Genomic DNA, 22399 nt, shown 5'->3' on the forward strand with positions numbered 1-22399 from the left:
GTCATTGCGGTTGGCGGGATTTACTGTCAACCCAAAAAAATGTTATCTAGGGCAAAGACAGGTGAAGTATCTAGGGTACATGGTGGGCAGAGGGCAAATTAGGCCCCTCATCGATAAGGTTGAATGTGTGAGAAACTTTCCGTGCCCCACATCAAAGAAACAGCTCCGAGGGTTCCTGGGCCTTGTCGGGTACTACAGGCGATTTGTACCCAACTTCGCCACCCGTGCTTCAGCTCTCACTGATATGTTGAGGAAAGATAGGCCGGACACATTGAGATGGGAGGTGGCGGGCCGAGAGGCACTAGAGGACCTCAAGAAGGCTTTGTGTACAAACCCGGTCCTGAGGTCCATCGATCTAGCCAAACCTCTGATACAGCAAACAGACGCCTCTGGCACTGGATTAGGGGCGATCTTGAGTCAGGAGGTACTAGGGGTCGAACACCCGGTATTGTATTTAAGCCGGAAGCTATACCCCAATGAGCGTAATTACGCGACGGTAGAATTGGAGTGTCTAGCTGCGAAATGGGCGATGCAGACCCTGGAATATTATTTACAAGAACGGGAGTTTACTTTGATAACCGATCATGCGGCGCTGAAGTGGCTGAATACCATGAGGAACAACAACTCTCGTCTCACTCGGTGGTATTTAGCCCTTCAGACGTTCCGGTTCCGGGTACTGCATCGGCCAGGGCGGTTGAGTACGAATGTGAACAGTCTATCGAGAATGCAAACTGTGATTGAAAGGGATTTAGGATCTCAGGATGGGCAGCCCTTAAAGGTGAGGGTATGTCACAATCCTATCCCTAAAATGCAGCTTTTGCCAGGGCAGGCTATTGTCAAGCCTGGTCCAGTGATCCAGAGGGCAAACCACGGGGATAGGATTGTGACCAAGCCTAAGGAAAAACCTAGCTTGCCCTTTAATTCAGTCAGGGCTGAGCTCCAGGGAGGAGAAGAGGAGAGTTGGGACAACCCACAACAGCCCCAGAGAGAGCTCCCTTCCCCTGGCTTCTCCCAGCTGAAGGGAATGATTAGGCTCCCAAAGACAGCTAGGGGAAATCGGCAGAAAGCTCCTCCCCCTCCAAGGGCAGGTCAGATTCCCCTGGGTACTTTAGAGGCTGCTCTGAGAAGGAGGAGGGCAGTCTACTCAGGGCCAGACCTGGAAAGGATCTCTCCTGTTGAAGGTGTTCCTGAGTCTTGTGACTGGGAAATGCAGGAGCCTGACACAGACCCTTTAGCCAACCAGCTACTCAGTGAGGAACCCATGGAATTTGGAGAAACTTTCAGTCTGCCTGAAGAGGTGCCAATGGAAATGAGTTAAGTGGCAGGGCTGAGGGTTGTAAGATTTATAAACCTCCTGGGTTGGGTTTACACTGTGGGAGAAAGAATGTTTGATTCTTGTATTCCTTTAAATGACTTGTGCTGGCTGTGACTGCCCTGCTTGAGGGAAGCAGGAGAAAAAAAAGAAAGAAAAAAAAAAAACGTTTTTCTTTTTGTACTAAACTTTGAATACCTGAAGACCAGAAGTTTAATTAGTGTTCTTTCTGGCTGGGGTAATTACCTGAGGGAAGTGAGGAGATAATTGGGGAGAATCCACTTTCCATACAAGGAGGGTTAGTGGGGCCATTCGTGGCATTCTGTTATTCAGAAAAGTTTTATAGTGGATTCACTTACTCCCCTCCCCCACATCAGTTCAGTTAAGCTGAGTGGGAAGAAGCCAGCTGAACTTCAGGGCTTGATTACAGCACTACCGGCAGTGCTTGCTATATTGTTGAAAGACTATTGAAGTTTAATGAACCAGCATTTTGGATGTTTGTTTGGACTATATGATAACTTTACTTACCTGCATTAAGGTGATAGCTGAGCCTTGTGGTTTGGATTCAGCTACATTTTTTGTTTATGGATTTTCTCTATAATTGTGGAGTCAGGACTGTGTGTGAAAACAGACTCCCTCATTCCAATTCACAATAAAGCAATTGATTTTGCTCCATGAACTCATTTTTTTGTATCATTTATATTTCTTGAGTTATGAAGAGTGTTCCAGCGGGACTTCCTACCTAAAGGAAGCACGTCGAGGTGGCGTTCAGGTGAGCGGAGACCGGCAACACTGAAGGCACAGGTACCGGCTCCGTTACAAGAGCCAGGTAGGTTAGTGATTAGTTTCAACACAACACATGGGGAATCCGTATTTTATCCAGACCCCTATTCAGATCGCCAACGGTCAATAAAATAAATACTTCCAGCACAGCCACGGATCACGTGAGAAGCCAGCCACCACCGCCTGCAGCTTTCACCAGAAAAACAATTGCAGTATGGGAGACGGCAAGAAGGGAGGGATAAGGTAGTGTTGAGACGCCAGAGGGAGGGAGCACAAACTTTGGACAAATGATGAAGGAAGGAGGGAGGGCACATGAGCCATATGATTGAAGAAAGGAGGGAGGAAGGGGGAGGGAGGAAACAGTAAGATAGAATTGGGTGTCTGAGAGACGGAAAGAGATGGTGCACATGGAGAGATGAAGAAAGAGGAGAACTGTTGGGCAGAGAGAGGAAGGAGAGGGACAGACAGAATTACTGGACATGGTGGTGGGAGAGGAATGAGGTAGAGATGCATGGGTACAGAGAGGAGGGGTAGAACATGTTGGGTCATGGAAGCCTCCTGGCCTGGTTGTAATTGGTTTTTTTTATAAAGTACAGAGGGGGAGGTATTAAAAGAAGTGCTAGATTGGGCGTGGAGGGAGAGCTTATGGGGCCAGAAACAGAAAACAGAGAGATGGTGGGCAATGGTCTGAAGGGAAAAAAGTTTGACCTGGGTAGGTGTGGAGGAAGAGGGAAAGAGAGACTTGAAGGGGGAACTGTTGGGTAGAGAAATGGTAGACCAGGGGGAGGGAGGCAGGCAGGCAGGGGGAGAGATGGGTGGGGCAGTTGAGAAGAGAAAGGGAGAGATGTTGGATCTGGGCATGGAAGGGAGGTAGGGAGAAATTTTAAGCCTGTGGATGGAAGGCAGAGAGATGCAGCATTTCTCTTTTTTTCCCTCCATTTCACTGTTCAACATCAAGGGGGGAGGGAAGAAAAGAGAGGGAGCAAAATGTTGGACCATGGGGATAGAGGAGGAGAGATGGACCCATGGGAGGGCAGGAGGGAAGAGAGCTGGAATAAGAAAGGGCATGCACTGTAACAACTACTGCAAGCACTAACAACTGTAACAACTACTGCAAGCACTGTAACAACTACAGAACAGTTGCATTAATTCCACACGCCAGCAAAATATTGCTGAAAATAATACAATGAAGGTTCCAATCATACATTGAGCAAGGACTACTCGAAGTTCAGGCTGGTTTCAAAAAAGGTCGAGGAACAAGAGACATTATTGCCAATGTTAGATGGATACTGGAGAAGAGCAAAGAATACCAAAAACCCGTATTACTTTGCTTCATTCACTACAGCAAAGCTTTTTGATTGTGTAGATCACAGTTCTTCAACCGCCGGTCCGCGGACCGGTGCCGGTTCGCAAAAAAATCTTGCCGGTCCGCAAAGGACTCGGTCCCCGCTGCAACGAAAGGCCGGCGTCAGCTGACTTGCAACTTCCTGTTGCAGTCGCTGTGCCGGGACTCCTGCCTTCTACCGCGTTTGCCTCCTGCCTTGTCTCCGCACCTCCAGACCAGCAGCGGCAGCTCTGTATGCTTTTAACTTTGGCACAGAGCTGCCCCTAATCAATAGTTTAGCACGGTTTCATAAGGCAGCCTCGGGGCCTTTGCTAGGCCGGCCCACATCGCATCATCGAAGCGGGCCGGCTATCAAAGGCCCCGAGGCTGCCTCATGAAACCGCGCTAAACTATTGATTAGGGGCAGCTCTGTGCCGAAGTTAGAAGTACACAGAGCTGCCGCTGTTGGTCTGGACTCTTGGGCCGCTGAAGGAGGGCAAAGAGCAGCTGTCCTGGAGGTCTCCCTTCCTCTCGCCTTTGCAGGTCCCTTTTTTCCACCATTTTTTTTTTTCCTTCAAACGGCAACAGGCACCAGCATCGACATCAATCAAGTAAGTTCCACTGTTCCTTGCAAGCGGTTCTGCTCGGCCAAAGCTTCCCCTCTGACATGAGCCACCCTCAGGGGAAAGAAAGTGACCCGCAAAGGTGAGGGGAAGGGGGCAGATGATGGAAGTTGGGGGGGGGAGAGAGAGAGAGAAGGGGCAGATGATGGAATAGAGGAGATGAGAGAGAGAAGGGGACAGATGATGGAAGTGAGAAGAAGGGAGAGAGAGCAGAAGGCAGATGGATGTCAGTTGAGAGAGGAGAGCAGATGCTGAATGGAAGTGGGGAAAGAACACATACTGGATGGAAGGAGGAGATAAATAAAGGGGGAAGAAAATAGTAAGATAATGGAGGGATGAGGAAAAGGGGTGACAAGCTGTGGGTAGACACAGTGAAAACAGGGAAACAGGACTAAATAGTAAGAAAAAATTTAATTTAGATGGACGCAGAAAATAGAGAAGGAAGACCAGAGAAGAAAAGGGAAGAGAGAGCAGAGAATGAAAGCAGATCTGAGTGGAGGAAATGAGAAGAGAGAGATGCTAAAAACCACAGGGGGGAGGGAAGGACAGAGATGCCAGACCATGAGGGGAACAGAAGGAAGATGATGGATGCCAGACCAAATTGGGGGGGGGGGAGGAGTGATGGCAGGGAAAGACAGACAGTGAATGGAAGGGGCAGATGCTGGACTGAAGAGAACAGAAAAAGTTATGATGCCACTGTACGCCCTCACCTGGAGTATTGCGTTCAGCACTGGTCACCGTACATGAAGGACACGGTACTACTCGAAAGGGTCCAGAGAAGAGCGACTAAGATGGTTAAGGGGTTGAAGGAGCTGCCGTACAGCGAAAGATTAGAGAAACTGGGCCTCTTCTCCCTCGAACAGAGGCGATTAAGAGGGGACATGATCGAAACATTCAAGATACTGAAGGGAATAAACTTAGTAGAGAAAGACACTATTCACCCTCTCCAAGGTAGGGAGAACGGCAATCTCTATAGTTGAAAAGGGATAGATTCCGTACAAACGTAAGAAAGTTCTTCTTCACCCAGAGAGTGGTAGAAAGCTGGAACGCTCTTCCAGAGGCTGTTATAGGGGAAAACACCCTCCAAGGATTCAAGACAAAGTTAGACAAGTTCCTACTGAACAAGAACGTGTGCTGGTAGGGCTAGTCTCAGTTAGGGTGCTGATCTTAGACCAGAGGGCCGCCGCGTGAGCGAACTGCTGGGCATGATGGACCACTGGTCTGACCCAGCAGTGGCAATTCTTATGTTCTTAGGGCAGACGCTGGATGGAAGAGAGTGAAAAGGCAATGAAAGCAGAAACCAGAGACGACAAAAGGTAGAAAAAAATAATTTTATTTCTATCTTGTGATTCAAATATATCAGATTTTAAATATGTATCTTGCTAGACATAACTGGGGAGTGCAAAGCCCAGGCAGTGCTTCTTTAGCTTCCAGCTGGCTTAGGGCTCTCTCTGACCAGGGGGCAGTTGCCAAAATTCCACTCCCCTAACACCATTCCTGTCATGTGTGACTGTGGTATTCTGTTACATGATATTTGTGTAGCATTCTGTAATAATTTGGCTTATTCAGTTTTCTTGATAGTAGAGGGGATATATGTGAAGGGAAGGGGAGACAGGGGTTTTGTTGATCTTTGCCCTGTATTATTTGTATTTATAAAAGACAATTGTATAGAATATTGTTTCTTTTTATAGTTTAATAAAATATGTTCAATATAAAATCATAACTATTTGAGGCTTGTGCGGATGGAATCAGATGGTTTGTGGGACCAACCTCGCGGGGACGGGGTGGCGATGGTTTTTAAAAAAAAATTTCAGTCTTAGTAGTTTGCCGGTCCACGAAATAATTATTTTATTTCCGCCGGTCCATAGGTGTAAAAAGGTTGAAGAACACTGGTGTAGATCACAATAAACTATGGAGAACTCTAGTGCAAATGGGAATACCCATACACATAACTCAGCTGTTAGAGAGCCTTTATGAAAATCAAGAAGCTGCAGTGAGAACTGAATACGGCAATACTGATTGGTTTCCAATACAATGTGGCGTCCACCTTACCTGTTCAATCTGTACGGTGAAACCATCTTAAGACATGCAAATTTGGAAGAAGAGTGTCGGTTTTAAAGTTGGTGCCCAAAATATAAACAACCTGCGCTATACAGATGATACAATGCTCATCAACAGCAGCAAAGACGACATGCTATATCTATAGAGAAAACTCAAAGCCGAAAGTCATAATATGGGATTAGAACTAAACATAAACATGACGAAGATCATGAACATGGAAATAATGAAGATTTTAAGCTTGAAGGCAATAGAAGTTGTAAAGGATTTCAATCCCTGGGCTCTTTTGTAAGCAAAGAAGCAACAAGCACGGAGGAAATACTCCGAAGAATAGTACGTGGTTGCTCTTCAATGAAGGCTCTCAACAAAGTATTCAAAGGCAAGAAGATAACACTCCAAATGAAGATCAGATTTATCCATACACTCGTTTTCTCAGTGGTCAGTTATGGATGTGAAAGCTGGGCACTACGGAAACAAGACAGAATGAAGATTGACTTATTTGAGCTTTGGTGCTGGAGAAGGATTTTAGGTGTGCCATGGACAGCCAGAAGAACTAACAAATCGATTCTGGAAGATATCAAACTGACTATGTCACTCAAAGTACAAATGATGAAGTTACGACTCTTATTTTGGTCACACCATCAGAAGAGAGAGATCACTGGAGAAGGACATCATGTTTGGGAAGACCTAAGGAACTAGGCGAAGAGGGTGACCTGCAATCAGATGACTGGACAGATTGAAAACAAGCATGGGGATTAATCTGGAGGACCTTTCCAGACTAGCACAAAACCGATTTCTTTTAGCAATTCATCAAGTCGCTAGAATTTGAGCACGAGTTGATGCCACCTAAAAACAACAATAATAATATAATAAAACCAAAATTTAAAATATAAAAATGAGAAAATTAAATGGGAATACAACGCATTAACATTACTTTATACATATGCCTTTGGAAACCACAAACATATGTTCATGACGTCACACTCCAAATTATACTATTGTTTAGGCCCTCTTTTACTAAGGTGCGCTAACCTATTAGCTCGCGCTAAACACTAACACATGCATGTTAATCTATGGAAGCGTTAGCATTTAGCGTGCGCTAATTCGATTAGCGCATGCTAATCGGTTAGCGCACCTTAGTAAAAGAGGGTGTTAATGTTTTAAAAATTAATTGGCAAAATACACTTAAAAAAACTCTTAAGCTATTTTATCACGTTTATATAAGATATAGAATTGCATCTTAAAATATTTCCTTAAAAAAATCATTAATTTATATTAATAAGGACTTTTAAAAAATTGCAAGAATCCTAAGATCATTAACTTACAAAAATGTATTCTTAAATCATTTTAAATGGTTGTTTAAGTTTAAGTTTATTAGGATTTTATATACCGCCTATCAAGGTTATCTAAGCGGTTTTTACAATCAGGTACTCAAGCATTTTTCATAATCAAACATGCATCTATGAGTTTTTTTAACACAATATCTCTTTAAAACGAATGTAAAATGAGTAAAAGTTCAATATGTAAAAAATGATAAAAACTTGATAAATTTTATATGAAAGATAAACTTAACATTATATATTCCAATTAAATTGGAATATATCACCTATTGTAATTGCCTGTAAAAGGTGTATCATGTAATATTAGAAAAAATGGTTGAAAAAATTGTAAATCAATACACACTCGAACAAAAATAAGGTGGTGAGGGGGAACAGAACAAAGAAAAAAGAAGAAGAAACAGGAAGAAAGAAGGAAGAAAAAATAATAAAAAGGGAAAAGTGTAAAAAGGAAAAGGGGGAAAGGGGAAAAGGAAAAAAGGAAGAAGAAATAATGTGGAAAATAAATTTTTTATATATAGCATACCTTATCAACAATGTCCTTGACAATGAAAACAGCTTAAATAAAAATAAAATATCATTGGAGAAGAATTGTTATATGAATGATTATATTAATGGTGATATGTGAATGCTGTATATTAATCTGTGTGTTACCTAAATCTCTTCGATCTGCAAACAATGATAAAACAGCATCTTATATCATCATGTTAAATCGGTTGCTATTTGTACAAATGAAGAAATATGAAATTTTGTCTAAAACTGTGAATCGATTTATATAACCAATTATGTATATATCTGATGCATAAAAGAGTATTATAAATTTACATTTCCTTTTTAATTAAATTTGTTATAGGATACTTTATTTAATTCTAATGTGTCATTTTCAGAGCTCTATTTTTTAACATAATTTTTATCATTAATTTATTGCACTATTATTCATTCAAAATGATAATTATTTTATATAGAAGAGTATCTTTAAATAACAAACATACCCCCTTTTACAAAACTGCGATAGGGTTTTTTAGCACAGGCCGGAGCACTGAATGCTCTGCACTGCTCCCGACACTCAGAGTTCTACCAGCGCCTAAACTTAGGTGGTGGGAGGAGCCCTGCCGATGCCTAAGTTAATTGAAAAATGCCGTTAGAAACAGCAAAAAATGGCAGTGTTGAAGTGCCTACCAACAACTAAATAAAAGGCAGTTGGAATCACGGCTAAGTAGCCGCTTTAGGCCGTGGAACGCCAAAGCAGGTGTGGCCAGTGCCAAAAGTGGCATTAGGTGGGCTAAAACGGCTACCTAGCCACAATTCACACCAAGATAGGTGGCTGAAATGTAAGGAAAATTCTGGCCTACATTTCAGTCGCCTATCTTTGCCACTAGACCTCAGCAGCCATAAGCAAATTGAGGCAGGAGAATCCCCCTCCCCCAATAAGCTGAGCCTGTAGGTTTTTTAAGGTAAGCCATGAGACAGTCCTTGAGCTTCTCCGGGTTGTCAAAGTTCTAAGTTCTATTTAAGCACATCACTTTGAGAATGGAGGGATAGAACAGGCCATACTACACACCAATTAATTTCAATTGCTGTCTCATAGCAAGAAATTGTTTGCGTATCTGTACCATATGGGGAGCAAAATCTTGTATGATGGTGAAACGAGCTCCATTCTAGGTGAGATCTTTGATATTTCTGACTTTGATTAAAATTTCCATAGCCTGTGGAAATCAAAGAATTTTGATTATAAAAGGCCTCAGATCTATGCGCTGGTATGTGTTGAGCTCTCTCAACTTCAAATGGCTTGGAAAAAGTGATGGAAAGCAGTTTTGGAATAAAGTCTTTGATTAATTTGATTAGATTTTCAGTTTTAATGCCTTCAGGCATACCTAATATTCATATGTTGCTCCATTGGTTTCTGCTGTTGGCGTCTTCAAGATCACCTCTTAAGGTTTGCAATTGGTTGTGATCCATATGCCTTCTGAAAGCCTCATCTTCAAGCTTTGATATTCGATTTTTGGCATGAGAAGTAAGTTCGTTGCATTTGCTTAGTTGCACTGAAAGTTTAGACTGTAAGTCTGGTATGTTTTGAGCACTGTTCTGTATTAAAGTTTTAATCAAAGTGAGTTCAGTCATAATAGGCTCCAAAAGATCTTGGATTTTTATGCTAGCAGTTTCTTACCGCTATTGTTGCCATTATGTAGTTCACATATGTCAAACACAAGGAACGTGGGCCATTTTATGTGGCCCACAGCAGTGCTCCCTGTCTTGGAGGCATGGTCCAGGAACTTCCCCTTCTCACAGCCCGGTCCCAAGGCTCTGGGTAGTCCTTGTGGCCAAGCATGTTTTCCCTCTTCTCTCTGCACCAGTCCGATGTCGACTTCACCTTCTGTCATGCTGAAAAATCTGCCAGCCAGGAAGAATCAGTGTATAAATGGGCACAGCCACTGACCCTCAAGCCTTGCATTAAAGAATACTGTGTAGAAGGACTGAGGTTGAGATAGACATCAAAGAATGACATGGGATGGTTTCCCATGGTTATCAGATGGGATGGGAATGGTGATGAATTCTGTCACCGTGTCATTCTTTAGTATGGACTGAGTTCTCAGATCCCCAAGCTCCGCACATGTCAACAGGGGAGGAAAATGCAGCCGGCACCTGCTAAAGTCCAAAGACCAATCTGGGGCTACATAGCATGCACTCAAGCTCTTGATAAATCAAGAGTGAGCTGTGCTCCAAAGGGAAAAATCCCTTAGTCTCCAAACCTATTAGGGTAAGCAGGCGCCAGGTACAAGAGAGTATCATGCTAGCTACAGACTTTTATACTGAGAATCTTTATTCTCACAGTCAGAGCTGTCCAAGGACCGCTGGGAACCTCTGCAGCACCAAAATCCTCCAAATCTGGATTAAAAACCAGAAAATACTAAAGTGGTCACAGAGCAGATCAGAAAGAAACCTTCAATCTCGCTAGCAAAAGGAAAGACTGAAGAACTACAGCACAGCCCACTGGGGAAGAAGGCGGAGTCAAAAAAGGTAGTGGATGCTTTCTGCAATCTCATGATTAAAGAGGGGAATAGCCCAAGCATTCAAGACTACTGTACCCTTTACACCAGAATTACTACTGCCAGACTTAATCCAAACTCACTCTTTTCTAATTGATAACTTTAGCATTGAATTAATAAATCCTCTACAACTGTAACAATTTATTCAATGTTTTCTGAAAGAGCTTTTATCTTTTTACACTGTGAATGAGTCTGCTAGAGCAATTACCAGTTTTATAGCTAGCTAGCTAGCTAGCTATAAAGAGAGAGATTTTGAAATTCTCAATTCTTCAAAAGTTAAACTTTGTTTAAGCAGCTGTGATATTCCACAGAGTAAATCCACTAGATAGATTCATCATACCTCTCTGCGAGGACCTCCAAAGGACTGGTTCCCTGGGACCAACTTCGCACCATCCAGGCAGAGTCCATGGCAGCCAGAAAACCACGGGCAATTCCAGTTCCCATTGGCCAAAAGGGCTATATAGCAAGCAATACAAAGGAAATATTATACACAAATTCAGGTAATCATCCTTGCCACAACTGTGAAAAAATAACAGTTACTTGGGACATATATCCACAATTAGCAATATATTTAGTTTTCAAGTACTAGAGGAGATAAACCAGAAAAAGGCTTATCAATTAGCTACAACTAAATATAGTATTCACAGAGTCTTATAAGCATGCAACAACCTCACCTAGACAATAAATAGTAAAAGGACAGAATAATAAATGACAAATTATTTAATAATCCAATACCGGTTTTATCATCAAACTGGATCACAACAGTAGCTAAAAATATAATCCACAAAACAACAATAACAAAAAACTCCAACAAAATTATATCAAACATGCACTCCAAAGAAACAAGTTAACTGATCTTAATCTCCATATACCTGGCTGAATAACCAGATATTTTCTAAAACCTGAAACTTTCTAAGCTGAACATACAAATTATTTCACATTGCTTGGCCAATATACCACATCACTCTACTTTATGGATATGTCAAATGAACAGTTGCTAACAGAGAATTTGGTGGTCATAAGTTAAATGTTTTGGAAGATTAAAGAAATTTATGCTTTGTTTCTGTGCATTTTAACAGAAAAAAAGCACTGAAAATCATCATGTCAATTAGGAATTCAATAATTGTTATACACAGTTGTTTTGTTTTAAAAAGCACAGTTACTTACTGTAACACATGTTATCCAGGAACAGCAAGCAGATATTCTCATATGTGGGTGACGTCATCCATGGAGCCCCAATACGGACAGCTTTAAAAGTTTGCAAACTGCCCGCACCATGCATGCGCGTGTTCCTTCCTGCCCAGCATAGGCTCGTGGCTCCTTAGTTCCATGAGCAAGCCAAGAAGCCAACCATGGGAGGTGGGTGGGTTGTGAGAATATCTACCTGCTGTCCCTGGATAACACCTTTATCCCAGGACAAGCAGGCAGTATATTCTCATATGTGGGACTCCCTAGCTTACTAGAATGGGATGGAGAGAGTGTTGGCAATTAAGAAAAAAAATTTTGTAATACTGCTTGGCCAAAGTGACCATCCCGTCTGAAATAAGATTCCAAACAGTAGTGAGATGTGAATGTATGAACTGAGGACCAAGTAGCAGCTTTACAGATTTCATCAATAGGAGTTGAGCGGAGGAAAGCAACTGAAGCTGCTATAGCTTGGACTTTATGGGCTGTGACGCGACTCCCCAGTTGCAGCTCAGCTTCAGCATAACAGAAAGCGATACAAGCCGCTAACCATGTAGATATAGTTCCTTTAGATACAGGATATCTCAACTTGTTAGGATCAAAGGAGATGAAAAGTTGAGGAGATGCACTATGTGGCTGAGTTCTTTGTAAGTACTAAGCCAAAGCTCGTTGGCAGTCAAGCGTATGAAGAGCCATTTCTCCAGAATGGATTGATTTAGATGAAATTCAGTGACTACTTTTGGAAGGAACTTCAGATGTGTGCGAAGCACAACTTTGTCATGATGAAACACTGAACGGTGGATCCGCAATCAATGCTTGAAGTACACTTACTCTTCGAGCAGAAGTAAGGGAGATGATATAAACCACTTTCCAAGTGAGGTATTTTAGTTGAGCCAAAGACATTGGTTCTAAAGGAGGCTTCATAAGTCTAGAGAGAACAACATTGAAATCCCAAACTATTGGAGGTGGTTTGAGAGGTTTTATTGACATTGAAAAGTCCTTTCATGAATCTAGACACCAGAGTATGAGCAGTTAGAGGTTTACCATCAACTGAGCTGTGAAAAGCATCAATAGCACTGAGATGAACTCGAATCGAAGTAGTCAAGGCCTGAATTAGATAAATGTAGAAGATAATTCAATACTGTCAAGATAGAGGTGTATATAGCATCATGATGATGAACAGTACACCAAGTGGCAAACCATTGTCCATTTCTGCTGGTAACACTGCTGAATAGACGCTTTTCTTGACGCTTCTAAAATAAGTCTGACAGGATGAGAAAGATGGTCCCCAGCCAATGTCAGCCCGAGAAGTACCAAGCTGTCAAATACAATGAGACTGAAGATTAGGATGCAGGAGAGATCCGTGATGCTTTGTGAGAAGAGATGGAGAAACTGGAAAAGGGATTGGTTTCGTGATACTAAGTTGAAGTATAAGGGAGAAACATGGCTGCCTGGGCCACCGAGGAGCTATAAGAATATTGGTGACTAGTTCGTTTGAACTTGACAAGTGTCTTGAAGATGAGAGGGATTGGTGGAAACGCATAATGAAACTTGTGTGTCCAATCCAGAAGAAACGCATCTAGTTCCAGACGTTGGGAAGAGTACTGCCTGGAGCAAAACTGGGGCAGTTTATGATTGGGGGGACGCAAGCAGGTCTATCTGACGAGTCACCCAGAGAGATAATATGTGATTCATAACTGCAGAGTTGAGCATCCACTCATGTGGCTGAAGAAATCTGCTGAGTCTTTCTGCAAGAGAATTGTGTTCCATTTGAATGTATACTGCTTTCAAAAATATGTTACGAGCAATCGCCCAGTTCCAAATCTTCTGGGCTTCCTGACAAAGGAGAGAACCTATGCCTCCTTGCTTGTTTATGTAATACATTGCAACCTGATTGTCCGTGCAAATTAGGATGACGTGGTTGGTCACAATGTGATAAAAAGCTTTGATAGCATTGAAGATCGTTCTAACTTATAAGAGATTGATATGACAAAGCTTGTGCTGGGCAGACCAGTGACCTTGAGTGTGTAGACCATCCAGATGAGCCTCCAGGTGGACAAATCTGTGGTCAGAACCGATGTGGAGTTGAGTGGAACAAAAACCCTCTGGAAAGATTGAAACAATTCATCCACCACCGTAGAGATTGTCGAAGTGAAGATGTGACCGTAATGTGTTGAGACAGTAGGTCGAGAACTTGGGACCACTGAGATGCAAGAGTTCATTGAGGGGTCCTGAGATGAAGCCTTGCAAATGGCATAACAAGCACCATGGAAGCCTTGTGACCCAGAAGCACCATCATTTGTCTGGCCGAGATTGATGGAAGATGGTAAGTCTGATTGCAAATCTGAATCAAATTGTCTTTGCTGAGGGAGAAATGCCCTGAGATGAATGGTGTTTAGCAGAACTCCGATAAATTGGAGATTCTGAGAGGGTTGAAGTTGGGATTTGGGCAAATTGATTTCGAACCCCAACTGCTGAAGGAAGATAATTGTCAATCAAGTCGCTGCCATCACCCCTTGCGAGGTTGGGTCCTTGATCAGCCAATTGTCCAGATAGGGAAACATCTGGAGATCCTAACCTAAGCCCTCAATGCTGCTGCCACTACAACCAGGCACTTGGTGAATACTCTGGGACAGGATGCAAGGCCAAAGGGTAGAACTCTGTATTGGTAATAGTGCTGCGCCACCTGAAATCTGAGGAATTTCCAGGAGGATGGATGCACTAGAATATGAGTATAAGTTTCCAAGTTTCCAAGTTTATTAAATAGTTTGATTAATCGCCATATCAAAATTCAAGGCGATGTACAAGATAAAACACATAGTTATAAAACATGGGTAAAATATTATATAAATAAATACTGTTACAAACATAAATCACAATATTAAAATAAAAATAGATTATTGGACATTGTTAGAAACAAAAGGAAAGTTCATTAATGGTTACAATGCATATTAAATTCAAAATAAAGAAGAAAAAAAAAAGAAGGTAAAAACATAGGGGGAGGGAAATTATTAAAAATATGATATTAAAAGATCGTTAATCGCTAAAAGCATCATTAAAAAGGAAACTTTTAAGCTTACTCTTGAATTTATCTAGATTCTTTTCTTCTCTTATATATGTTGGAAGATCATTCCAGGATTGAGGAGCTGTCACCGAGAAGATAGTAAGACGTCTAGTATTGATGATTTTTAAAGAATGAATGGTTAATAAATGTTGGTCCTGTGATCTCAATGTTCTAATAGTTGAATATGGAATTAAGACTCTATGGATGAAAGCCGGAGTTTGAAAAAGGAGAGTTTTAAATGTAAGTAGACATATCTTGAATAGAATACGGTGTGCTATAGGAAGCCAATGTGATTCTTTAAGTAAGGGAGTGACGTGGTCAAATTTTTTTGCTTTATGTATTAATTTAATAGCGGCATTCTGAACAATTTGTAGACGTCTAATTTCTTTTTGAGGTAAACCTTTGAATAAGGCATTGCAGTAGTCGAGTTTAGAGATGACAAAAGAATGAATCAAGATATTAAGTGATTTTGCACATAAAAATTTAGAAACTGAACGAATTTGTCGTAATCTGAAGAAAGTGGATTTAACGACATTGCTTATGTGGTCGTGGTATGACAATTTATTGTCAAATATAATACCTAAGATCTTTATGTTGTGTTGAATCTGTAATGAATTGCCATTGATAGAGATTGGAGTAGTAAATGAACTGCTATCCTTCCATGGGAAAAGCATAACATTGGTTTTTTGAATATTTAATGATAATTTGTTAGTGTCCAGCCAATGATGAATCTGATCCAGTTTGTTATTTATTGCTGTTATTTCTTGTACATTCTTGGGGTCAATTGGATGTAATAACTGAATATCATCGGCATAAGCGAATACCGAAAAACCAATGGATTGACATAATGTCATAAGTGGAGCCAGAAAAATATTAAATAAAATAGGAGAAAGTATTGATCCTTGTGGAATTCCAAAAGGTAATGTGAAATTATTAGAATTTGTATTGTTAAAGATAACTGTAGAGGAACGGTTTTCAAAGTAGGATTTAAACCAGCTAAGAACTTGATCGGTTACACCTATGGAGTATAGTCTGTGAATTAAGAGGGTATGATCTATGGTATCAAAGGCCGAAGATAGATCAAGAGAAATCAAAACAACCGAAGAGTGGTGATCCAGATGATAGAGTATCGTTGTTGTCATCCCTATCAGATCTAGATACCATAGCCAGTCATTGCAATCTAAAAGGGGATATAAAGTTGCTAGGGACAACATATGAAACTTCCTTCACTAAACTTGTTCAGGTCCTTGATGTCTACGATTGGACGTAGACACCCCGTTTTCTTTGGAACTAGGAAATACCAGGAGTAAAATCCCTGATTCCTCTGGAGAGGTGGAACCTCTTCTATTGCACTGAGAAGAAAAAGAGATTCTATCTCAAGAAGAAGGGACATTTGTTGAGGGTTGAAAGTGGACTCTCTTGGATGATGATCTGGAGGCATAGTGAAGAAGTGAAGAGTATCACTCTCAAATGACTTTTAGAACCCAGAAGTCTGTAGTTATTAATTTCCAACAGTGACAATACAATTGGAGCTGACCTCCGAATGGTTGAGGCAGAGGCTGGGAAAGTGGTTATGTTCTCTAGAAGCTTGTCAAAACGAATGAGCAGGCTTTGAAGGAGCTGCTGATTAAGCTTTCTGAGGATGCTGTTGCTTTTTTTGAGGAGAAGCAGCTGGTTTTGAAGAAAAACTATTTGATATGAAGAAGGCTTAAAAGATTTAGAAGTTGATGGCTTAGACTTGGATTTAATCAAAGCATCCCAATGTTTCTCATGGTCAATGAGCTTTTGTGTAGTGTTTTCAATAGAGTCACCAAACAGCTCATCTCCTAAGCAGGGAATGTTAGCTAATCTGTCTTGAAGATTGATATCTATATCTGAGACTCTTAGCTATGTGAGACATCTCATGGCCACTGACATAGCTGAGGCTCTGGAAGATAATTCAAAGGCATCATAAGTCAATCTCGCCATATACTTTCTATTTAAGATAAGGGTGCGAAATATAAGATGAAATTCCTGCAGATGTTGAGAAAGAAAGTATTTTTCAAATGAAGGTAATTTTCGAACCAGATGCTTGATACAGCAGGAGATATAAAACTGTAATTTAGTACTCTGTTCGCTAACATGGAATTTTGGTATAGGTAACGTCCAAATTTGTCCATAGTGTGCCTTTCACGCCCTGGTGGCACTAAGGCATAGACTTTTGATGGAGTAGATTTTTTCAAAGTCGATTCCACCACTAATGACTGGTGCTGAAGCTGTAGTTTGTCAAAACCTGGTGAAGGAATGATTTTATACAGAGAGTCTAATTTTCTAGGAGCCACCAAAATGGTGAGGGGCATTTCCTAATTCCTGTGAAGAGTCTCTTTAATAATATCATGTAAAGGTAATCTAAGAAGTTCTTTAGGAGGCTCTTCATAATCTAAGGCCATAATCTAAGGAGACTGCGAGGGGATATGATCGAGACTTTCAAAATACTGAAAGGAATCGACCAAATAGAGCAGGAGAGCAGGATAAAAAATTATTTACAATGTCCAGTGTGACACAGACAAGAGGACATGGACTGAAGCTAAGGGGGGACAAGTTCAGGACAAATATCAGGAAGTTCTGCTTCATGCAACGAATGGTGCACACCTGGGATGCTCTCCCAGAAGAGGTAATTGTGGAATCCATTGTTCTAGGGTTTAAGGGTAAGTTAGATGTACATGTCCTTATGAGTGGCATAAGGTGATATAGGTAAGGGTAAGCTAGATGCACATCTCTTATGAGAAGCTTAGAGTGATATGGGGTCTAAAACTATGCCAGGGTACACCTGTGCGGATCGCTGGACTTGATGGACCTAGGGTCTGTTCCGGAGATGGCACTTCTTATGTTCTTATGCCTCCAAGTATTCAGCACTAAAGGCAAAATCAGCTTCTAGCTTCACTGGTATCTCTTTTCCCAACTGCCTATTAAGTTTAGTGAAAGAAAGACTTTCAATAGGAGATTTAGCCCTTGATGGAGACTTCTGTGGAGACTTTTCCAAGAGAGTGTCATAAGCCTCCACTGTGGACTCGAACAAATTCTCAACTGAATCAGACTGTAAGTCAGAGTAATAAAAGTGCTTTGGCGAAGGAGTGTGTCGAGAAGATCGATGCTTACATGGAATCCAGTACCGTTTGATGACGATGATGAGGTATGACGCGCAGCTCTTTTTCTCTTTGAGGAACATGAGGGAGAGTGATGTTTTCTTTTGGAAGCACATGAGGAAAAACAATGCTTACTGATCTTCGCGCGTCGAGAGGAGGAAGAGGAATAACGATGTCTTAATGAACTGGATCAATGCCTCAACGGATAACTGGACCTGCGATGTCTAGGCATGGAGCGCTGATGTCGATCCGGAGAGCCAGTTGTGGTAGCGCTAGATCTAACAGGCTTATGCTGAGGCTGGGCCAATACTGAGGGAGTCGATACTGAGATAAGCAATTTGAAAGCCATCACCCAATTCCACTTGGAAAAGCGCATCGAGCTTTTCACGAAAGGAAAGCACCAGTACTTCTGGCTTATCTGCATCGGTGCCACAGCTTGCCTTGGAGCCTCAATGAGGATGCACACCTCGATGTTGAGGCAAGCCGCAAAGGTGGTCATTGCTGCTTAGTCATCATCAAGGGACTCAATGCAAGATTGACCTGCGATGCTGGTTGGGAAGCTGGCGGCTTCTTAGCTGGCTTACCAGACAGACCGAGATCTCCTGACGCCGGTGTCAATATCGATGTCGAAGGTTGCAATGTCTTGTCGGTGTCCATGCTTGTCCCAAACAACTTCTCCTGTTGAAGTTTGCAGCTCTTGATGGAACATTTCTGCAGGGTAGAACACCGAGCATAGGATTCTACCCAGTGTTCAAGCCCAAGGGCACTGCAAGCACCAACTATGTGGGTTGGTGATAGAAATTGGCCTTTGACACCTGCAACACTTTTCGAAGCCCATTAAAGACCTGGATATGGATGGAAAGACCGTGTCAGCTAAGTCAAACTCAATGGCTGAGAGGAAAAAACGAAGCCCTCAAAGGCAAAAGCCACGAGGAAAAGAAAGAAAAGACTTTTCTTTTTTTAAAAGAAGAAATATTTAAAAGAAAAACACATGAGCAGGAAGGCAAATGGCAAAAAACTGAACAACGTTCAGAGACACGACTTCTTAGCTCCGCGGAAAACTAAGAATTGAGGAACCACGAGCCTATGTTGGGTGGGAAGGCAACTTTTTCAAGTTCTTAAAGTGGCAATGCACTTCTAAATCTGTCCATACCGGGCTCTTTGAATGACGTAACCCACATGTGAGAATATGCTGCCGGCTTGTCCTCGGATAATGTTCCACAAAGGTTAAAGTAAAGCTTCTGATTTTAGGTCTTAAACAACACAAGAATGCAAAACTTATTTTATCTTCCCTCCCCTGGCTTGTCTTTGTTATCTTCCACTCAGGTTTTGCACCATTTCTGTGCTAATTAGCTCTGAGTGACACAAATATACAGATTCATTCAACCAGAAAAGGTGCCCAGCAATATTTAACAGACACTAATTTTTAATGCCTTCAAAGAACCCCTAATTAGCTGAAAAATAAGCACCTACATTTACAATTCATGAACACCAAAGAGCAGAAGTTTCAACCGTAAGACATGCACTTAAAACTTGCATTAAGTAACACTAATAATATGTGTAATATCATTTAACTCCCTACTTGACATTTTAGGATCACTAGATAATTTTTCTAGGTTTTTTTTTCTTATTTTCTGTACAGTATAATAATCCTCAATTTCAGTTCCTTAAAATTAACTTTTTTGTGGCACAAAGATTTTTAGCTCCCATATCAGTCTTAAACTGACCTCCAGTAGACTATCCCCAACCAATGCCACAAGCAGTCTGTGGCCATTCCTTTCTCGCACCAGTGCTGCATTCTCTGAAGCATACATGCAGGTAAAGTCAAACATTGCCACATCTGGCTGCCCATAGTGATTGATGGCAAAGTCCAATGATGGTAGCTGTTCATTGGTGGAAAAGTCTGCAGCCTCCCTTGCATAACTGAGTAGAGCTTCCTGATCTACATTCTCCCGAGATAACAGAAGTTCTGTGTCTGCATAATCCTACCATTGAGAAAACAAAATGCACAGGAAGTTACTAAAATAAACTAAAGAAGGTTCACCAGAAAAACAGAAGACCCATTTCATTTTCTGAATTTTGCTAGTATTTCCTAACCTGTGTATATTTTGCAGAGATCAAACTATCACTGAAAATAATACATGAATTTTAATTTTTTCAAATTTATAATTCTATAACTACTTTTAAACCTACAAGTATAGAACTAAGCAACACAGAAAATTGTATCATTTATCATTGATTTTTTACTTCATTACTCAAAAGGTGAGCTATTTCCTAAAACAATATGTACCTTACATGTCATATGTGACAGATAACATTATAATTCATACAAAACATACAAAGGATAATACAATAGGATGATTTACATTCTGCTAGATATGCTAAAGTTCAGTGTGGATCACAATTCAGTAATCAGGGCTGCCCAATTCCGGTCCTCGAGATCTACTGGCAGGCCAGGTTTTCAGGATATCTACAATGAACATGCATGAGAGAGATTTGCAAACCAAGAAGGCAGTACAGGCAAATCTCTTTCATGCATATTCATTGTGGATATCCTGAAAATTTGGCCTGCCAGTAGATCTCGGGGACTGGAATTGGGCAGCCCTGGAGTAGATCAATTTCTAGGAATTACAAATTAACCATGTTTGCATACCTCTTAAATCCATCCACCCTAAATCTAATTCAAAATTCAAGCATTAAAAAAATCTTTGAATAAAAATATTTTCAACTTTCAACAGAATATACAAGTATCTTTTGCATTTCATTTGGAAGATTGCTACAAAATTTTACTATCTGATATGGGAGAGATTGTTTGTTTGAAAAATTTTCTATGCCTTACTCCTTTCGGGACAAGACAATGAAGAGACGTATGCAAAGATCTCTTATTTTGCCCCAACAATGGTGGTAATAAAGAAAGAAGATTAGCAAAGGTAAGAACCTAATCTTTTGTTATATGGTGCATATAACAAAAGATCAGGTTCTTACCTTTGCTAGTCTTCTTTCTTGTAAATCTACACTTTATTCTGGGACCAGTAGGTTATTTCCTTCATCATGCCAGGGACCTGTAGGAAGCCTCAAAATTTTTGAAGCTTTTACCCCCTTCCCCCTCACATCTTACCACTTAGCATGCTCCTGTGTATTCCAGTCAGTCTTAAAGCAGAGGATAAGAACAAGAGAGAGTGAGAGAGAGGAATGGGGAACTCCCCAAGCACATCTTTTTCTTCCTTTTCTTCTCCTGTCTCCTTCTCTTGCACACAGGGCAGCCCTACATCGACCCCACTAATAATCTTGAGGAACAGATTCCAGATACTACAGGAAGGACCCGCGAGCGAGGCACAGGAGGTTAACATTCAGACAGTCCCAGTTCCAGAGACAACTGATCAGCTCCCCTCAAAGAAGCGTAGAGTAGTGGTCATTGGGGACTCCCTGCTGAGGGGCACCGAGGGACCAATCTGCAGACCGGATATGCAGTCGAGAGAGGTTTGCTGCCTGCCAGGGGCCAGGATCCGGGACGTGACCGCCTGCCTAGACCGACTCATCAGGCCCAAGGACTACTTCCCCATGCTCCTTATTCACGTGGGTACGAACGACACTGCCAGGAACACCCCAGAGAACATACCTAAGGACTTTGGAGCCCTGGGTGAGAGGCTGAGGCAGATGGGAGCACAGGTGGTCTTCTCCTCGATCCTCCCTGTAAGAGACAAGGGAAGAGCCAGGGAGGAGCGTATCCAGAGGACGAACGAGTGGCTACATGAATGGTGCAGGGACATGAATTTCGGCTTCCTGGACCATGGAGAGGCACTAAAGGGACTGCAGGGACCAGATGGACTCCACCTGACAAGGAGAGACAAGAACGTCTTCGGACATCGACTAGCCCACCTCCTCCAAAGGGCTTTAAACTAGGTAAGTTGGGGGAGGGTACCCACTCATGTACTAGCGCAGTAAGTAATTTTCCAGGAGAGGTGAATCGACACTCCATTTCTGAAACCGAGGTAAGTTCACACAGTAAAAACAATCATACAAAAGCCACTCAAACTCAGGCGGGAAATTCTACACAGGGTCTTAGCAAACATAAAGTATGGAGGGCTATGTATGTTAATGCACACAGCTTAGGCAATAAAATTCTAGAATTAGAGACAGAGATAACGAACGCCGACCTCGATGTAATAGCGATATCTGAGACTTGGTTCACAGACTCACATGGGTGGGACATGGCTATACCAGGATACAACTTACTTCGTCGGGACAGAGAGGGAAGGATAGGGGGTGGGGTAGCACCATACACTAGAGATAACATCAAAGTCACCAGAATCACAGATGTCAACTACACCGGGGAATCACTCTGGGTGAACCTGGCCAGAGGAAACGAAAAATGCTTGTATCTGGGTGTAGTATACAGGCCCCCAAAACAACAGGAAGACAGGGATATGGAACTAATCAAAGACATTGAGAACATCACTTTACGCGGGGACACGGTTCTGCTAGGGGACTTCAATATGCCCGATGCTGATTGGAAGACACTTTCCGCTACTACCAGCGGC

The 22399-nt window shown here is 41.8% G+C and overlaps 1 protein-coding gene across 17 annotated transcripts in view; it reads right to left on the reverse strand.

The window, feature by feature from the left end:
- MICAL3 (microtubule associated monooxygenase, calponin and LIM domain containing 3) overlaps window positions 1-22399 on the reverse strand; it is a 711269-nt gene that overhangs the window by 493418 nt on the left and 195452 nt on the right. For all 17 annotated transcript variants that reach the window (XM_033950898.1, XM_033950894.1, XM_033950891.1 and 14 more), the window contains 2 exons: window positions 19586-19843; window positions 10825-10940 (listed from right to left, as the gene is read on the reverse strand). In XM_033950898.1, the coding sequence (XP_033806789.1) occupies window positions 10825-10940; window positions 19586-19843 (374 nt within the window). The remainder of the gene's footprint in view (window positions 1-10824; window positions 10941-19585; window positions 19844-22399) is intronic.

Source organism: Geotrypetes seraphini, chromosome 7, assembly GCF_902459505.1.
Source record: "Geotrypetes seraphini chromosome 7, aGeoSer1.1, whole genome shotgun sequence".
Taxonomy (NCBI): Eukaryota; Metazoa; Chordata; class Amphibia; order Gymnophiona; family Dermophiidae; genus Geotrypetes; species Geotrypetes seraphini.